The sequence below is a fragment of the Nymphaea colorata genome, chromosome 11 (assembly GCF_008831285.2).
Source record: "Nymphaea colorata isolate Beijing-Zhang1983 chromosome 11, ASM883128v2, whole genome shotgun sequence".
NCBI classification, from domain to species: Eukaryota; Viridiplantae; Streptophyta; class Magnoliopsida; order Nymphaeales; family Nymphaeaceae; genus Nymphaea; species Nymphaea colorata.
In genome coordinates, this window is record NC_045148.1 from 13263391 (window position 1) to 13280252 (window position 16862).

Below are 16862 nucleotides of genomic sequence, written 5' to 3' on the forward strand. Positions count from 1 at the left end.
AAAACTTTAAAACATCTTTCTTTGTTGTATAACCAGATTTATGAGGGTCAACTAATTCACGTTTGTTGGTCATAAAATTCTGTCAACACATCATAGAAAATAATTTTATATCACATTTTAAGTTTTTTCACGTGAATAGCTCTTCGTAAAAACACTACAGTTGTGACAAAATTGAACCATTTTTAATGTACTCGGTGGTAGTTAAGGGCAAAAATATGGGTTTAACATGCAAAAAAAAAATGAAATAATTAATAAGGCAGAGACTATTATGTATGGGCCAATGCTTAAGAACATCCTTGAGTAGAGCATTCATATGGATAAAAATTCTCACAAATAATAGAAGAATCTCGCCACCATCCACATTCTTGTTGCACTGGGGGCAAAAATGTGTAACCACGCCTTTGTATACTACTTCGCATGATGCACGTAAAATGTCCGAAACTATCAACACATATTACTGCACTTTGAGTCCAGAGTTAGATTAGCAAGAACTCCCTCGGTGTGCCCCCACCATACATAGAACACAAAGGTAGGTGGACCGGAATGAGACCAATATATCCTGTTCAGGCAACTGCTGACGACACCCTAATGCAACTACTGACAACACTCTCAGTTTATTTCCAATGACAGTCATTAACAATACAAGAACATGAAAGATCGTCCCAGAATGTTGCCCGCCGGTACTGGAAGGGTCCAAGGGTTCATCACAGAGATGAAGGCGGACAAGAATATCGGCCATGAGGCTCAACAACTTCATTGGAGACAGGAAATTTATTTCACGTCCTTTCAATGGAAAGCATCTGGTAACCCTACAAGTAATAAACTGCTTGCCATTCACAACTAAACAGAAAAAACAAAAAGAGTCGGAACAGTAATGAACTGGCACAAATCCAACAGGAGCTCCCTGACTCTCTCTACCAGGCCAGTGTATTGGACTTGAGACCTTCAAGTCGAGGACAAAGGTTCAGTAGCCCAGCTTGCCAAAATGTTGCAGAGGGTTGCCTACCCTACCCGCAGCATGTTATCCAAATAAAAGTAAAAATGATTAATTGGCAAAAAAGTTCAACTGTAAAAATATGCACGTCTTTAACTTCCATACAATGAAATCGAGTTGGTTCACTTGCATCATCAACCACAAAGATGATCTGTCCTACAATACTGTCGGACCCAGTATCAGTATAACGAAAATGGGGTGTAAGTGGGAAATACTAATATTCCATGGAAATAAAAAATGACAAACAAAACTTAAGCAGCAGCAACACCTGCATCTTTGATGGTTTCACGCCAGGCATACTCCCTTGCTCCATCTTTATCCACAATCTTGATCACAAAATTAGGTGGGGCGACAACCAGTCTCGACCTAATCTCCATTATGCACTTGTCTATGAGGTCAACAGCCTCCTCCACGGACATGCCACTGTGATAGTGTCTGTCCATCATTGACAGGCAGAAATAGGAACCGTAACCAAATGCACCTTTCTGGATCTTGTGGAGAGTGGCAATGTAGTCGATATAATACAGAGATGGGCCAATTTCTTTGTCATATCCAGCAAGAAGAATATTTACGAAGTATGGATTCTAACCAACAAAAAAAGTAGAAGACACTAGTGAGAAGTGAATATAAAAGTTATATTCATAATTCTAACTGTCACAATGATAATACAGAATTACAAGCACAATGTCACAAATCAGCAGGCAAACATTCTACAGCATTTCTGAAAGAAAGAAAAGCCACCGACTCCTCCAGCCCCTTTTCTGCTTTACGGGTGAAATTGCTTAGAGTTACACAGGCTCACCAAACATGCCATTACAAAAATACAAGGAAACTTCATTTTCTGATGAAATTGATGTGATGCAAAAGAAAGAAGGGTGAAAAGGGTCAGGCGACAAGCTTATAAAGATAGGCACATCCATGAAGTACACCAAATAAAACTGGTTCGTAAGAGACACGGTAGCCAAAACCACAAAAGAAAATGAAAGGCAAACAAAAAAAAGGAAAAGAAAAAAAGCATCTACACCAAGTTTTTCCAAGTTAGTAACATGAGATGAATACCCATAAACACTATACTAGCTGAAAAAGTAACCAGAACAACCAGTGAATGAAGCTAAGCTTCCAGACTATTTGAACTGCAAAGGTGAAGACTTTGCTTAGGTGCGTAAAATCACTGTCCCCCTAAAGAAAAGATTAGTCAGTTTCATGAGCAGCAGAACTTAACAGACTTGGTATAAACTGTAAATCCACATGCAATCAATTGATCTATGCAACTTCCATGCTGAACATTAAGCATGCTGGCATCATTTTCCAGTCAAAAGCTTATATACAGTCCAAGACTTGGAGCATAGTCTAGAAAATCTTCGACAAGGCCTTCTAAGAAATGTCTACTACTTCAACAACATCAAAGCCAACACAAATCAGACTCTTCTGAAGATCAAAATGGTTGTGTGGCTCTATCTTATGACTGGGTTTTGTCAGGGAATGCATTCTGGCATCATTGTTCAGAGAAGCTGGGGAATCTCCAGTATCAATAGTCATTGTGCAGATATCAAAGAGGAATTTAAGGACTGTAGAGTGCCACTACAGATGTGATATGCCAAGCAAAAACCATAGTGAATATCTCGACTCTCAGACACAACAAGAAGATATCAGAATAGCATTTATTGATGCCCATTGGTATCTAAAATAACTTGTAGCAGACAAGATAAATGCCTAGAAAGTGCACCGAAATTGCTTAGCCAAACATTCATAGTTTCACCTGTTCGGGTTTTCTGGATTTTTTAGCTCCTCCTTGTCAAGAGCTGGTTGCACAATGGGACCACTTGAGACATTTTGACCAGTAAGGAGATTTGGTTTTTCAGTTGACAGCCTGTGCCAGATATTGGATCGGGAAAAAAAAATCCACATTCAATCAGGGATACAAACTGATTCAGGCACTACTGGATGTTTCGTAAAATAAGCTTTTTTATGATCTTATCAGATGTAGGATTATTCTGTCTACACATGTGGGATATCCAATAGGTTATTTTCGATTGCAGTAAGCTTTGTTATGAGGATCTCTAGGCATTTCTTAATAGCCCCATCATATTCCTAGATCATTTAAATAATCAGTGCAGTACGTATCGTACGATACATACCATCACTTTTTTAAATTTGTGATATGATAACACCACCTGTATCGCCGACAGGTGGTGTATTGTATGGGTATCGCACGATACACAGCCTGTATCATACGATACAGCGCGATACACCTTGTATTGTACAATACATGTCTATTTTGAAAAATATAGGGTTAAAACTTAAAACCACCCTTTTTCAAACTACTATTTAAAACTTTCCTCCCTCTTCATTTCTGAACATATCTAATAAACTAATAGTTGAAGAAGGGGGGGACTGTGGCAATTGTCAAAAGGAATAATCAGTGTTACCATGAAATCGTCAATTTGAGGGCAGATTTGTGCATGTATGATTGATTCTTGTTTAGATAAAGAGGGTTTATATCTTCTCGACAAAAATGAGAATGAGATGATAAAGATTATGAATGAAGCTGTTTTCATTTGTTATTTGCATTAAAATTGAACAATTATGTCTTGTGATGTGATGTATAGTGGACATAAAACTTGGTTTTTGGTGTGTTATGGATCTGGTGACTTATGAGTTATTATGTAGATCATCTTATAAATTATGTTTCTTGATGTCTTAGCTCATGTTGTGTCACTATATGATATTATGACCACTTATTAATGTTTGTGAAGTAACTTTATGCCTATAATAAGCCTGCCATTATGTATGACGTTTTTTCATTAAAAAAAACATATTTTTATTTTTCTTGATTTATCTATTTTTCTATTTTTTTCTTATTTTTTTAAACAAAAAATAAATTTACGATACACGTACAATACATTACGATACAGTGTATCTATTGGCCGGACCAATACAGCTTTTGATACACTTTCAACAACATCATAAAGACATAAATAATAGTTTTGATGCTGCGTGAACTCTGTGGCCTTCCAAGAATGCCCTTCCTAATTTCGTGCATTATTTCCCAAGCAATCATCAACTTTTATTTCCAATAGACAAATTTGTAGTCGATGGAGATCTAGCCAAAAATATGACATGACATACTTCATCCAGGTTAGAAAATTGAAGTGATGAATGCAACCTCAATACATTTTGACAAACCTCAAAAACTACAGGACGCAACACCAGACCTTTTCGGAAACAATCCAAGCCTAATGGGGATTACACCTATTTCTCTTAGTTTCCAGTGATAAGGGTGAAATAATTGTACAAGTAAAAGCCACAGATATATCAACAGGTGCTGCGGATCGTGGAACAAACCCTCGGCAAAAAAGTTGCTCTTACATTATTGATCCAATCCAGACAATCATTATATTACAAGTCCCGGCTTTATAGTTCCTTTCTTTTCAAGGCCCAAAAGGAGGGTATTTTGGAATTTCACAAATCCATTTCTACCTAAATTGTCAATGGCACAAAGAATTACTTTGTCTTTTCGGCCAACAAACAAATATATTGGGACATATATTCAAATGATTATCTTGGGTTTTTCCAAATTGGTTCTATTATGGTCTAAAGCACAAGTCCAACTGAATTCAATGGTATTGGACACGTAGATCAAACAGAGACTCCTAACATCAATTTTTAGAGTACTTTTTTAATGTTATTACAATCGCAACTAAACCATTAGCCCTGCTCTAAGTACTAGTATGACCTTTATAGGCCTAATCCATGAGGTACCTCAAGTAGTGCTGTTGAACCCACAGACATGCAGGCGAAGATAACCTTTTCAAAGCAAAATGCAGCAGACAGCATGTCCGTTCAAGTTTAAAGTTTAAACCATCAGTTAACAGGTTCAAAGTGGAGGACAGCATGGTTGATTTGAAAAGTTCAACTAACAGCACAAAGATAATAAGGACAATGTTAGTAATACAAATATATGCCATGGTGTTTTCTTCATTGACAATAACACTAGGAATTATGTTCCGGCGTTAAAATTATTTGCAAAATGGTTGATTTGAAAAGTTCAACTAACAGCACAAAGATAATAAGGACAATGTTAGTAATACAAATATATGCCACGGTGTTTTCTTCATTGACAATAACACTAAGATTATGTTCCGGCGTTAAAATTATTTGCAAAAATGTACAATCTTAATTGAAGACAATTAGGATGAGTTAAATTTCAACATTTTCCACCTTATTAGCACCCCTACATCCTTCTCAGATCAGCCATTGTAGAGATACCATAACCATCCTTAATACCTAATCGGCTAATCCTTAGTCTCATAGCGGTTAAGTCAGTGTAGCTATGACTTCGAAAGGTGTAAGACCCTGGCTGATGAGATATCTACAAAGGCCAACATAAACAATTTTGGCATCAAAAGCACACTGCAGGGAATTCACACAGCATGGCAATTTGTTGTATGTAACTCTCTTGCTATTTCCCCTTAGACAAATGATTCATTATGTAAAGCAGTCCCCGAGAATCATTATCACTGATAAGGAATAATAGACGTCATATCTACAATGGTAAAATCACATACCAATCAGAAATTGGCGACACAAACTGCCCGTGCTCAAAACGTGGAAACACACCGGGATGTAAACAAGATGATCAAAATATTATATCTCATCCTAGTGTTGAAAAGCTAATTAATAAACTCCTCTTCCAAAGAAGAACCCAAAAAACCCAAAAGAAGATCAAGAGAGTACCTCACCTAACAAGAGGATAGTAATTTGCACGAGCTTCAGGAAACTAGTCTGTCACGCCTAATTAAATAAAACTTAAGGATATTAACGTCAAATATATTTTACAAATGAGCGCACTAACCAGGACCATTACATTGTCAAAACAGACCCAAGAAAACCACTATGATCTTTACAATGCCGAAATTGATAAAATAAGAATCCTTCATCATCGCACTTTGTGACCGACAAAAACTTACAATGACGAGAAAAGAAGTTTCTATTTACAGTTTTTGTTCAAATGATCTTTACAATGTCGAAATTGATAAAACAATAAACTCTCAAGATCGCACTTTGTGACAAACAAAACCTTATATTGATGAGAGAAGAAGTTTCTATTTACAATTTTTGTTCGAATCTAAAAGCAATTTCATCCACCTAGATTATCAAGTCAGCAAGAGATAGAAAGGAAGGGCAGAATAGAAGGATTCGAAAAAACCTTCAAATGAAAATAAGCTGAGTAGGACATTAACACGCCAAAAGTAAAATACCTTTCTCAGTGCAGTAGCGAGCTCGCCTCGGGTGAAATTTGCTGCTGCTGCAGTAGTTAGAGGGATCCCGTTGCGGAATTGGTAGAGATGAACGTTCTTCTGGATGTATTCAGTAAATTGAACCCTAAAATTGATACCCACGTTCGAGGAACAAACAGAAGTAAGTCCACAAACTAGCACTAGATTTACTCTTTCTCAAGAACGAAGAGTTAAAATGAGCTCAAAATCAGCAACCCAAAAACCTAAAATCCAAAAGTATCCTCAATAAGCAAGAACGCCCAAATACATGAAAATGTATAGAACCCACCCAACTTCGTTCATGATCATCCGAAGAAATCCCTCAAACCCAAAAGGCGAAAAAACATAACCAACACACACACACACACACAGATAGAAAGAGACCTGTCGCCGCTTTCGCCGCTAGCGCCCATGAGTTTGTGGGAATCAAGAATCATGATCTTGTCCTCGTTTGACTTGTGTACCAGTATGCTGTTCACTGCTGAAGTGTCGGCGGCAATCACCGCAAACCCATCGCCCACCAGCCCGAACACACACTCCATTTCCCCCTTCCCTTCTTTTCTCGCTCGCTCTCTGTCCCTCTCTCTCCACGCAGAGTCTTCCTCTGTGATTTATATCGAAAACTCTTTTGCTTCCTGTCTTGGTGAAGAAGAAAGATGTGGAACAGTCGTACCTTTAGGTAGTGTTTGATGGTCAAGAAATCTGGAATTGGAAATATATTTCTGAAAATATATTTCCTGGAATAAAAGAATGAGAAAAATATTTCCGATTCTCATTTTGATGTGTGTGATAACCTGAGAATTATGTTTCCAGAAATATATTTCTGTGTTTGATGATACAGAAATATATTTCCAGAAATATATTTCTGTGTTTGATAATAAGGAAACATATTTCCAGATTTACATAATCTTTTCATATAGTTTCTTAAATCACACAAATAAATAATAAATCATCTACTAAAACACGATCAGTATTATGTCTAGCATCACAATAAAAATGGATCACTAAAACATGATCATCTACATAATCTTTTCATATAGTTTCCAGATGTACTTGCTTGGATGTCAAAATAGATTGGCATTTCAGTATTATGTCTAGCATCACAATAAAAATGAGCATAATATTTCCTGTTGTTTTTGTGACACTGGCTTCAACTGAGAGGAAGAGAAAGAATTTCCACAATTGATTTATACTCATAATGCAAACCACAATTGATTTATACTCAAAATGCAATCTGTTGTTGTCCAAACTAATGGATGACAAGTGTACCAAATAACGGACGAGATGATGTCATTTTGACGTTAGCTCAGACTTTCTTGAAGACCAATGAAGAAAAGAAGAAGAAGAAACTAAAAGAACTTCCTGTTGCCCATTAGATGCTTCAATTTCAAGATGCATGTACCAAGGAAAGATTTTCAACAAGAAACAAAAAATTTTACTGCAAACAGAATGATTTATAAAACTCAAACCATTCAAACAATGAGTGCCTTTGAGACTGTGATAACTGATAAGAGAGGAAACACATTGAGTGGAATAAGAATTAACAAGCTATTGTTTCAATTATAACCTTCCAGATGTTATGTGATTCAATTCCAACCCAATTTACAAGAAGAAGAAAAGAACAAAGCAGCATGCTGTAATGAGATGCCAAAGAAACAAAACAAAACAAAACAAGACAAATGTAAAACCAAAAGAAGAGGAGAAGAAGAACAAAAAAAACCAGGTGCGAGCCCCTGCCAGCAATCGATAGGCTGGTGACGCTAAGAAGGGGAGACTCACCTATCACTGGTGGAGGGAGCTACAGCTCTACAAGATGAGAATGTGGTAGCAACACAGAGGACATTCTTCTGTAACAAAAATAATAACTCGAGATACAATGAAACAACAATACAAATAGGTACTTCATGTTGTAATAACCCATGTTAAATAATCTTCCATGAATCCATAGACATATGCACTTGCAAAGAGCAATCAAGTTATATTCATAAAGCAAAATAACCAAACTTATCTACAATCACAAAATTTACTAAATAGTTCAAAATTTCAAATGGACATGGGTTTCTCAAACGTAGGTAAGAAGTGAGTTGCTTTTTAGTTTCTATTTGTTCATAATTAGGATTCCTACCTGAAAGAAAAGTCTACAGTGCCTAATTTTATTTTCTGAAGTTTTTCGAATACATTTCTACTAGTAACTCTGCCCCAAATGAACTGACTAAGTAATAGTTGAGAATCAACAGGCACCCAAGAACATGCCAATTTTTTAGTACGAATCTAAGTTATGAAAGCTATTTCAGGTATCTGTATATTTTTCTGCTTGGCCGGAAGTGAAAATATGCGGAATATGAACAATCTCTATATTAAGGACAGCCATGAAGTCAAGAATTCAAAGATGGCAAGTTCTTTTTAATAATCAGTTCTGAATTGCAAACAAAACTCATTAAAATTTGAACATGTTATTATAAAATTTTCATTAGAAAATCCCTCTCTCTCTCTCTCTCTCTCTGAAGTAATGACAGCTACTCTCCCCATCTCTCTGTGGAGTCTCGACAGGGACCAAGTCCCGGCCTGTCTATTTATAGCCATACATTCAACGCCGTGTGACAAATATTTTCCATCCCCTCGAAGAAAATCAATTCCCCAAACCTTTTTCTGCCCCTCTGTTGGCCTCCTCCTCCTCTTCTTCTTCTTCATTCCGAAACGTTTCCCCCCTTCTGTCGCTCTCTCTGTGCGTAGTAAGGGGAGCAGACGGAGAAGAGAGTCAGAGAGGCCAACGACGATGGCCAACCTGACCTGCTCGGCCGACTTCCTGGGTCCCCTGCTGGGGGCCTCTGCGAATGCGGAATGCCACCACAGCCGCGGAGTTCATCTGCGGCCGTTTCCAGAACGCCGCCGATCAGTTTACGGCGACCATCTACGCTGTGAACAACACCTACCTAAACAGTTCAAAACTTATCTTGGATCGGAGGGAGGGAGAGAGAAACAGAGAGACAGAGAGTTGCAGGGGAGAGACAGGGAAGGGGGAAGAGAGTGTTCTCCTCTTCTTTTTTTTCTTTTCTCCTCTATGAAAAGAACGGCAGGGCCAGCAAAGTTTCTCCTCTATGAAAAGAACGGCAGGGCCAGCAAAGGCAAGCAAAGATCGAGGAAACGAGGGAGAGTAAAAATGTCAAAACCCTCACCTTATTAAGGAGCTGATGAGGGAATCCTTCGAGTGGGGAAGGTTCGTGGCAGCAGGAAGAAGAGTGTTCCCTTCTTTTCTCTCTCGCTCTCTGTCCCTCTCTCTCCGCGCAGAGTCTTCCTCTGTGATTTATATCGAAAACTCTTTTGCTTCCTGTCTTGGTGAAGAAGAAAGATGTGGAACAGTCGTACCTTTGTGCGAGTTGTTGGGGTTATGGTATTATACAAGATCTCTTTTGGTTTAAATCCAACAGTTATCTGGATCTCATTGGTTGGTATTCTTAAAACATGGATCGGACTTTCGGGTGTTGTTTTTTCTAAGGGAAATTGTAGAATTGGAATTTTTATCTATAATGAAATGAAAATTACCTTATCAACAAAAGAATTTTGATTATGAAATTATACGTTTATTTTTTACTAAAAATTTCAGAATAGTGATTCTATTTTAGATGGTGGAATTATGATTATAAAATTTTTAAAATTTTTAAGAACGCATGTCATGATGGTTTAAATTATCAATACTAAAATTTTAATTATTGTTTTATCAAACACAACATTTTCAATTCTGAAATGAAAATCCCAAACGATCAAACACAAATAAAAATAAAAATAAAAATGAAAATTTCATGTTAATTGCAATTTGAGGCAAAATTTTGTTTTTAGAATTTAATTCTAGAACCAAAATTCTAGGCCATCAAACTCCTCTTAATGTTTATGTTCTTACTGGGCAACCCAAATGCTTTATGGGAAGTCGAGCAGTTCAACAGTTGATGCCTATTTTCCTTCATGTGATATCCTTTTGAGAGCAGCACAAATTTTAATCAGCATATATTTGAATGGCAGGAGTTGTGTTTGCTTATATATAAGCTCTTTGAAAATTCTGGTCACTTCTATGTTCATTCCCCATTCCATCGACAGAAATATCTAATTGCAACTGTAGTCAATGTTTATATATTGAATATCATTTGTCAACATGAGCTTCTAACGCTGCTAGATTGCACATGAGCCGAGTGGAATCCAAGTTTTGCTAGCTCGAGCTCGACTCTGCTAAAAAAACTCAAGCTCGAATTGAGCTCCTTATAGTAAGCTCAAGCTCTACTTGAATACGCAAAATCGAGCTCAAACACAACTCATTTAGGTGTTAGCTCGTTTAGCGTTAACTCGTGTAAGCACTAATTCGTTCAACTCGTGTAAGCGTAACTCATATAACTCACTCGTGCAACTTGTGAAACTGGTTTTGACAATATTATAGAGTACTGATTTACGAGTTGAGTTGACTTCATGAAACTCGAACTCTACTTGTTTATGGTTTTGGGTATCTTTGTAAGCTCGAACTCGGCTCGTTTATAAGATAGTCGAGCAGGAGCCAAGTTTTTTCAAGTGAGTTCGACTCGGCTCGTTGTGCAGCCTGCAACAAGCCATTTTCATTGGCCAGAGACTTGTTGATCATGCTAAGTAGCTAGCCTTTTCAAAATTGTTGAGGTCTGGAGCTCATTGGCTCGAGCGGAAGTAGAAGTATTTTCTATTTTACTGTTTTCTTTGCCTTATTTCCATTTTCTTATATAGGTGCTGATAGGATAGGATATATAGGGATATGATATCATGTCAGATATACACTATCATGAGCAAAGATCCTAATGAAGTAGATGTTGCATAATAGGCCCTTTAAGTGAGATTATATATATATATACACCTCCAGCCCCAAGGTAGCTCCCCTACATGTACATGGTTTATACAATTATCTTAAATTTTAATGATGGAGTAAATATACAATCAGAAAAAATATCTATTATTTGAATGCTCTTGTTTAGATATTTTTCTAAAACCTTAGAAACTTTTTTACTTTCAAAAATTTATTTATGTTTGTTTATCTGTTGATTTTAAGTCTCTCAAAGTAGGGAGAGAAAGAAAGAATGAATATTTTTATTTGTTTATGTTTTTAATATGTATTGAGAAATATTTTTCTTCATTACATGTGAATTTTTTAAAAATAGATTTTTTTTATTAATTCATGTTTTTTTCATATGTTTTATTGTGTGTTTCAAAAAGAGATAGAAAAGAGTTGGGACTTGGGAGGGATGTAAGGAGAGAAAAATACAAAACAGGTGTTAAACATATCCTCCAATTATTTAAACAAACAACAGATAAAACAAGTTTAAAATTTTGTCTTTCCAAAGAGGGGCGAAGATCAGGGGGGCCACATGGACCGATTATAGAAAATTCTACATGTCATATATAAAAATTTTGAACAATGATATTTCGACCCATGTCAAAATTTAAAAACCCTTCATGAAAAACTTATAGCTCTACTCTGCAAGCAGGCACTGGAAAAAATTATAAGTTGTTTTAAGACACTTATTCTAGAGACAAGTGTCTTAGGAACCATTGTTTCGGCAACCAAATGGTAGCTAAAGTTCACAGGAGTACAACTCTACAAAGCTGACCAAAATTCCTTAGCCTGCCAAAGCTAAAGCCAAAGCCATTGTTTAATATGGGCAAAAGATGAAAAGCCAAAAATGTAAATTCCCCAAAATATTCATCTTTTTTTGAGAAATGCATGGTAAAAAGTGCTCCAAAATCCATGTGGTATAGGTTTTGGGTACACATTATTGCATGCAAAGGAGGTGGTGCATTTGACCTCATTGTATGCATAGACTATGACATGTGTCTCTTGGGGATGGATGGGTCAGGAAACACATGTTATGCACCTAAGACTCCCCAAGAACTTCATCTCCTCTACTTAGATTGGTAAAAGCATCAGACCGTGTTTACTGTTTGGATACTAGTGAGGAACAGGCAGGGGCGGGCTAGGATTTTTTCTATGGTCTAGCCAAGAAAAGTTGTAGGTCGGGCCAAGAGGAGCAACCAAGAGCGACATGTCGGACCAAACTAAATTTTTTTTATTTTTTTCAATATAATTTTTTTTTCCGTGCTCACCCCGGCCATGGCCCGGGCAGCCCCCCTTCCTCCGCCCTTGGGAACAGGGCGCCAGCAAGTTTGAGCTTGGTCCATGATGGGTATCCTTGAAGTCCGTCCACCACCTATGGTGAGAAGTGGATGCATAGATCAGCGGTGTCCACAAGAGCGTCCACAAAGGACAGGACGGACGTGACTTTCCATCCCGGACTGTGGGTGCATGCATTTGAAGTTACGAAGGAGGGAAGCGAAGGGCTCGGACCGAAAGAGGAACCAACGAGAACTTACAAATAAAAAGTTGTTAAGTAAGAAACTTATAAAAAGTGCACAAAAGACAGTGTTAGAGAACAACTCAACGGTGCAGAGAAACTTCCCCTCCACGTAAATGTCATAAAAAATTTAAGCAAACCTTGATATGTAATAATAAAAAACAAACCTTGTGCAACTATCACATCAATGAACGAGCATATGATTAAAAAAAAAAGCAAAATGTAAGGAAAATCAAGTGAAGGAAGAACACCTAAAAAAGACCCACTTCTGAAGAAGAAAGAACCACATCCATTATACTGTGAAACAGAGTATAATAATGTCTTTTCAATCCTACGTACTAAGGACATTGTTGGCAAACTCAGAAATCAGACTTGGATCAGCAGTCAACCGAGTTAGCAAGTTGGCTCGGTGACTCGACCGGGTAATTCGACTGAATCAAATATTAATAATTGGATTATCGACATGCAACCGGGTTACTATCCTCTTGCTCTCTCTTTATTTCTATTTTTTGCCAAAGGATCTAATTAACTACTTTTAAAAACTTGGTGAAACAAGAAAAACCGTTCTCTACTGCTTGTTTATGTACTCAAAACTGTTGTGTTCTTGTCTATGCCTTCTTTTGATACACAAAAGAAGACGTCATTTTTGTTTACATACTGGACACAATGCATCTGCGATACATGTGTTGCTACTTCTACAACCGGAGGGGAGGTAAAGGTGATGACGAATGCCGACATTTTATAAATGCCGGAAAAAGTCCCCAAGCCACCCACCCTTCCCGTCGCTCTTCTAGTTGTTTATACAATCAACGGTTCAATTCTTCTAAACAGAAATATACAAATCTTAAGTAGTTTTTCATGTCTAAATTTACCAAAAAGATTATCCTTTTCAAAAGCTTGATCATCAAAATGAAATGTCATATCCAAAAATCCTTAGATAGCCTCAAAAACCGATGTTTACAGACGTTAATTAAGTTACAATAAGTTTCAAGTTTTACTTCATTGCATTGGAGAACTTGAATCACTCGTTGAGCTTCTCACAACACCAATAATGGCTTCACAACACGTTTGATTATTTGTACAAATGCACATCCACAAGCACATGCACGAATTTGGCTGGTTGACTCTCTTCTCTTTCTATGAATGGGAGGCAGTGATTGGTTTCTACCAGTTGTTGTTGCATTCTATGGGGATTTCTCATCACAAATTTGTGTGATAGATCGGAACCCCTCCCATCCCCGTTTGGTCTCAAAAGAGTCAAAACCATGGACTTCACTTTTCTTTATGATTTGAAATCCATGGTTGTAAAATCTTATGTTTGATAAAATCTGCCCAAACTTGTGGGACACATTCAAGTATATATTTTTCATACATAAATCAGATTTACATATGGCTTAAAAGTCATAAATTGGATTTGGATGTATTCGGATATAACTTAAAAGTCGGATCCGGATATAATTCTATCGAAGCTCTCTCTTCTTTTTATTGGTGCAAATTGTAGATAATTGTAGAGGTAACCCTAGCTGGTGGACTTGAGTTTGTGTTTCCAACAATCTTAGATTTTTTCTGAAAAAATTCTGCTAATTACAGTTTGGTAATCCTAGCACGATCATGATTTTCCTATCACTATACCAACATTTCAAAAATGAAAACTTTACAGGATGCACGCTCAACTTTGTCAGATTTACCAGAAAACGGGCTTTGTTTACTTTTTCTTTCATTTGACCACCTAACATATATGCAAAAGGTGATTGAATGAAACAAAATATTAATTCAAAATTTTCCATACATGTCCAATCTCAGCAACAAGTTTTCTTCACTATGTTGTAGGTAGGGAGGTCAATAAGTCCGATATAGATCTGATATCTAACTGAAACCACATTTAAAAAATTGATATAAAAATATATATATTTCATTAAGAATTCGGATTGGATTTAGATGTAAAAAATGATGTCTGATTGCATTCCGATTTAGATTCAGATTTAAGTAAATATTGCCCGAAATCAGACTCGGGTCAGATATAGTTTTAAATAAATATTTTATACTCAATCTCTATAATATAGTTTTGGATGTTAAAGTAAGAATCAGATTCAAATATGATACAAGTTTTTCCAAAAAAAAATTCCAAAAGTATTTTTTCATTGGCAAACTATTAACTGTGGATGGGATGGGAAGCTCGAGCTCATATCATGCCCATCAAAAAACCCACCTGGGTCTTGAATTCTTGACCTTTTTTCAACTTGCATGATTTCTTAAACCCAAAGATTGAGTTAATGAACTAAAATGATTATAATTAGCTTCTTGAAGATACACTCAGCATGTCATTTCCCTCCTAGTTTAAGGGCACTAAAAAATTGTGTCTAATCAAGAACAATATAAAACCTTAAGATGGCAGCTGGTAGCAGGTGGTCATGTAAACAACATACCGTTAGTGTCAATTTGATTTTTATGGACACTACTCATTTGGAGTGCAAACTGTGACAATTAAGATACTTCAATTGATGGGTGTATTATAAAGCCACCCATGTCCCGATGCAGTCTTAAACCCTAAGGGTATGAAAAATAGGGGGAGACATTAGTCTCTCATCCAGGCAATCCGTTCATCTCTTGCTCATCTAAAAATCCTTAAGATGACATTTTGAATTGAATTTTAAGATGAACAGAAACTTTTTATACAAATAATGTCATTTATGTGTTGTTTTTTAGATTCAACAAATAAATGCTAGATATAGTGACACAATGTTTCTTCCAAAAGAAAACATTGAATTCTTAGAATATTTGTTGCTTGCCAAACGCCTCGTAAAACTAAGACACTTCAACTCGAAGGCATATGGTGCCTTGGTTCAAACGTACCAACCTTCCGTGCCCCCCGAAGCTTTTCTCAAGCAAAACTTTTTCAATAACACAGCAGACAAAATATTTCCGTAAAAAAATTCGGAGCCCCCAGTTCTACTTTCTGGGTGTTAGATTTCTTTTTACCATTTAAAGTTTTAAACCAAAAGCAAGTGACACATAGGAGAAATATTTCCACCAAGTGACACATAAGTAAGTCATCAGATCCATAACACACCAAATATATATATATATATATATATATATATATATATATATATATATATATATTGGTTTCAATGAGATCTAATGGAGGAGATTAAATTCTAAATATATAAGTCATGTTGATTTTGAAGAGTTCAAAATACCCTTAAAAAAAGGGCGAGAATATGACTTCTTTAAAAAAAAAAAAAGGCTTTCTGCGGCTGCCTTCCAGTAAAGAAGATAATGATTCATATATTAAACAAAAAAAGGCTTTCTTGTGCAACCTTACATCAATTAATGAGCATACGACTAAAAATATTTATAAAAGAAACGTCAAGTAAAGGAAGAACACTTAAAGAAGACCCACGTTTTAAACCCTTTCTAACTCCCTTCCCCATTTTCATTCCTTTTCCCTCTCAACTTCGCATCAGTTTCCCCGACATACGTTTGATCTCAAAATCCATCTTCATTTCTTCCAAGCTAAAGTAATAATATGTGTTTTTAGAACCTTTTCGGGCAGACTGCTTTCCCCATTTACAAGCTAAAGAATAAATTATGGTTAAAATAAGTGCTGAAGTTGTTCGAGAAACATTACAAATGTTATTCATACTTTCATTTTTGGACAAGTTGTACTTCCATTGCTACGGCCAACTTGAACTTTTGTGATGCGTAAAAAGCAAAAAAAAAAAAGTGTGTTGGTCATGTTAAAAAAATTAATGTAAAAATTGAAAAAAAAAATTGTTTTAATGTATTTTTTTAGTATAAATTCAGTTTGGCAGTACCCAAATCCAACCCACAAAACCCAGTTTCCATTTGGCCCATCCTTGCGAAAAATCCTGGCTCCACCCCTGGGTGTATGCGCATTAGTTTTGAATAGGAACAGCCAGTGAAAACATTCAGAGAATTGGTTAAATTGAATAATTTTGTTTATGCACAGTCTCAGAATCGTGAACATGCATGAATAATGCAAGACTGTGATCCATGCGCAGCTGCGGATTTTACATCCAATGTTCTCAAGACATGTCAAGGCAGAGTACTTGATTAGAATCAAACGATGCATATGAATTACGTGATGATATTGGATTTGATACCACAACAAAGGCGGTTCCATGATCTTAAATCTCAAACATATGAGAAGTTGACATGGAAATTAACATGACTTTTTCTTGTGGATGCATTGAACAAAATGGTAAC

The 16862-nt window shown here is 36.5% G+C and overlaps 1 protein-coding gene across 6 annotated transcripts; it reads right to left on the reverse strand.

The window, feature by feature from the left end:
* Positions 1-1061: 1061 nt before the first annotated feature.
* LOC116264141 (proteasome subunit beta type-2-B) lies at positions 1062-9646 on the reverse strand. Of its 6 annotated transcripts, XM_031644176.1 has the most exons (5): positions 9450-9646; positions 8053-8120; positions 6658-6908; positions 6256-6379; positions 1062-1578 (listed from the first exon to the last, which is right to left on the reverse strand). In XM_031644176.1, the coding sequence occupies exons 3-5, from the start codon at positions 6813-6815 to the stop codon at positions 1246-1248; spliced, it is 615 nt and encodes a 204-aa protein (XP_031500036.1). In that variant the 5' UTR covers positions 6816-6908; positions 8053-8120; positions 9450-9646; the 3' UTR covers positions 1062-1245. The 6 variants fall into 6 exon arrangements, with proteins under 6 accessions (XP_031500036.1, XP_031500030.1, XP_031500033.1 ...); XM_031644170.1 differs by lacking the exon at positions 8053-8120; XM_031644173.1 differs by lacking the exon at positions 8053-8120 and having other exon boundaries at positions 6658-6912.
* Positions 9647-16862: the final 7216 nt, after the last annotated feature.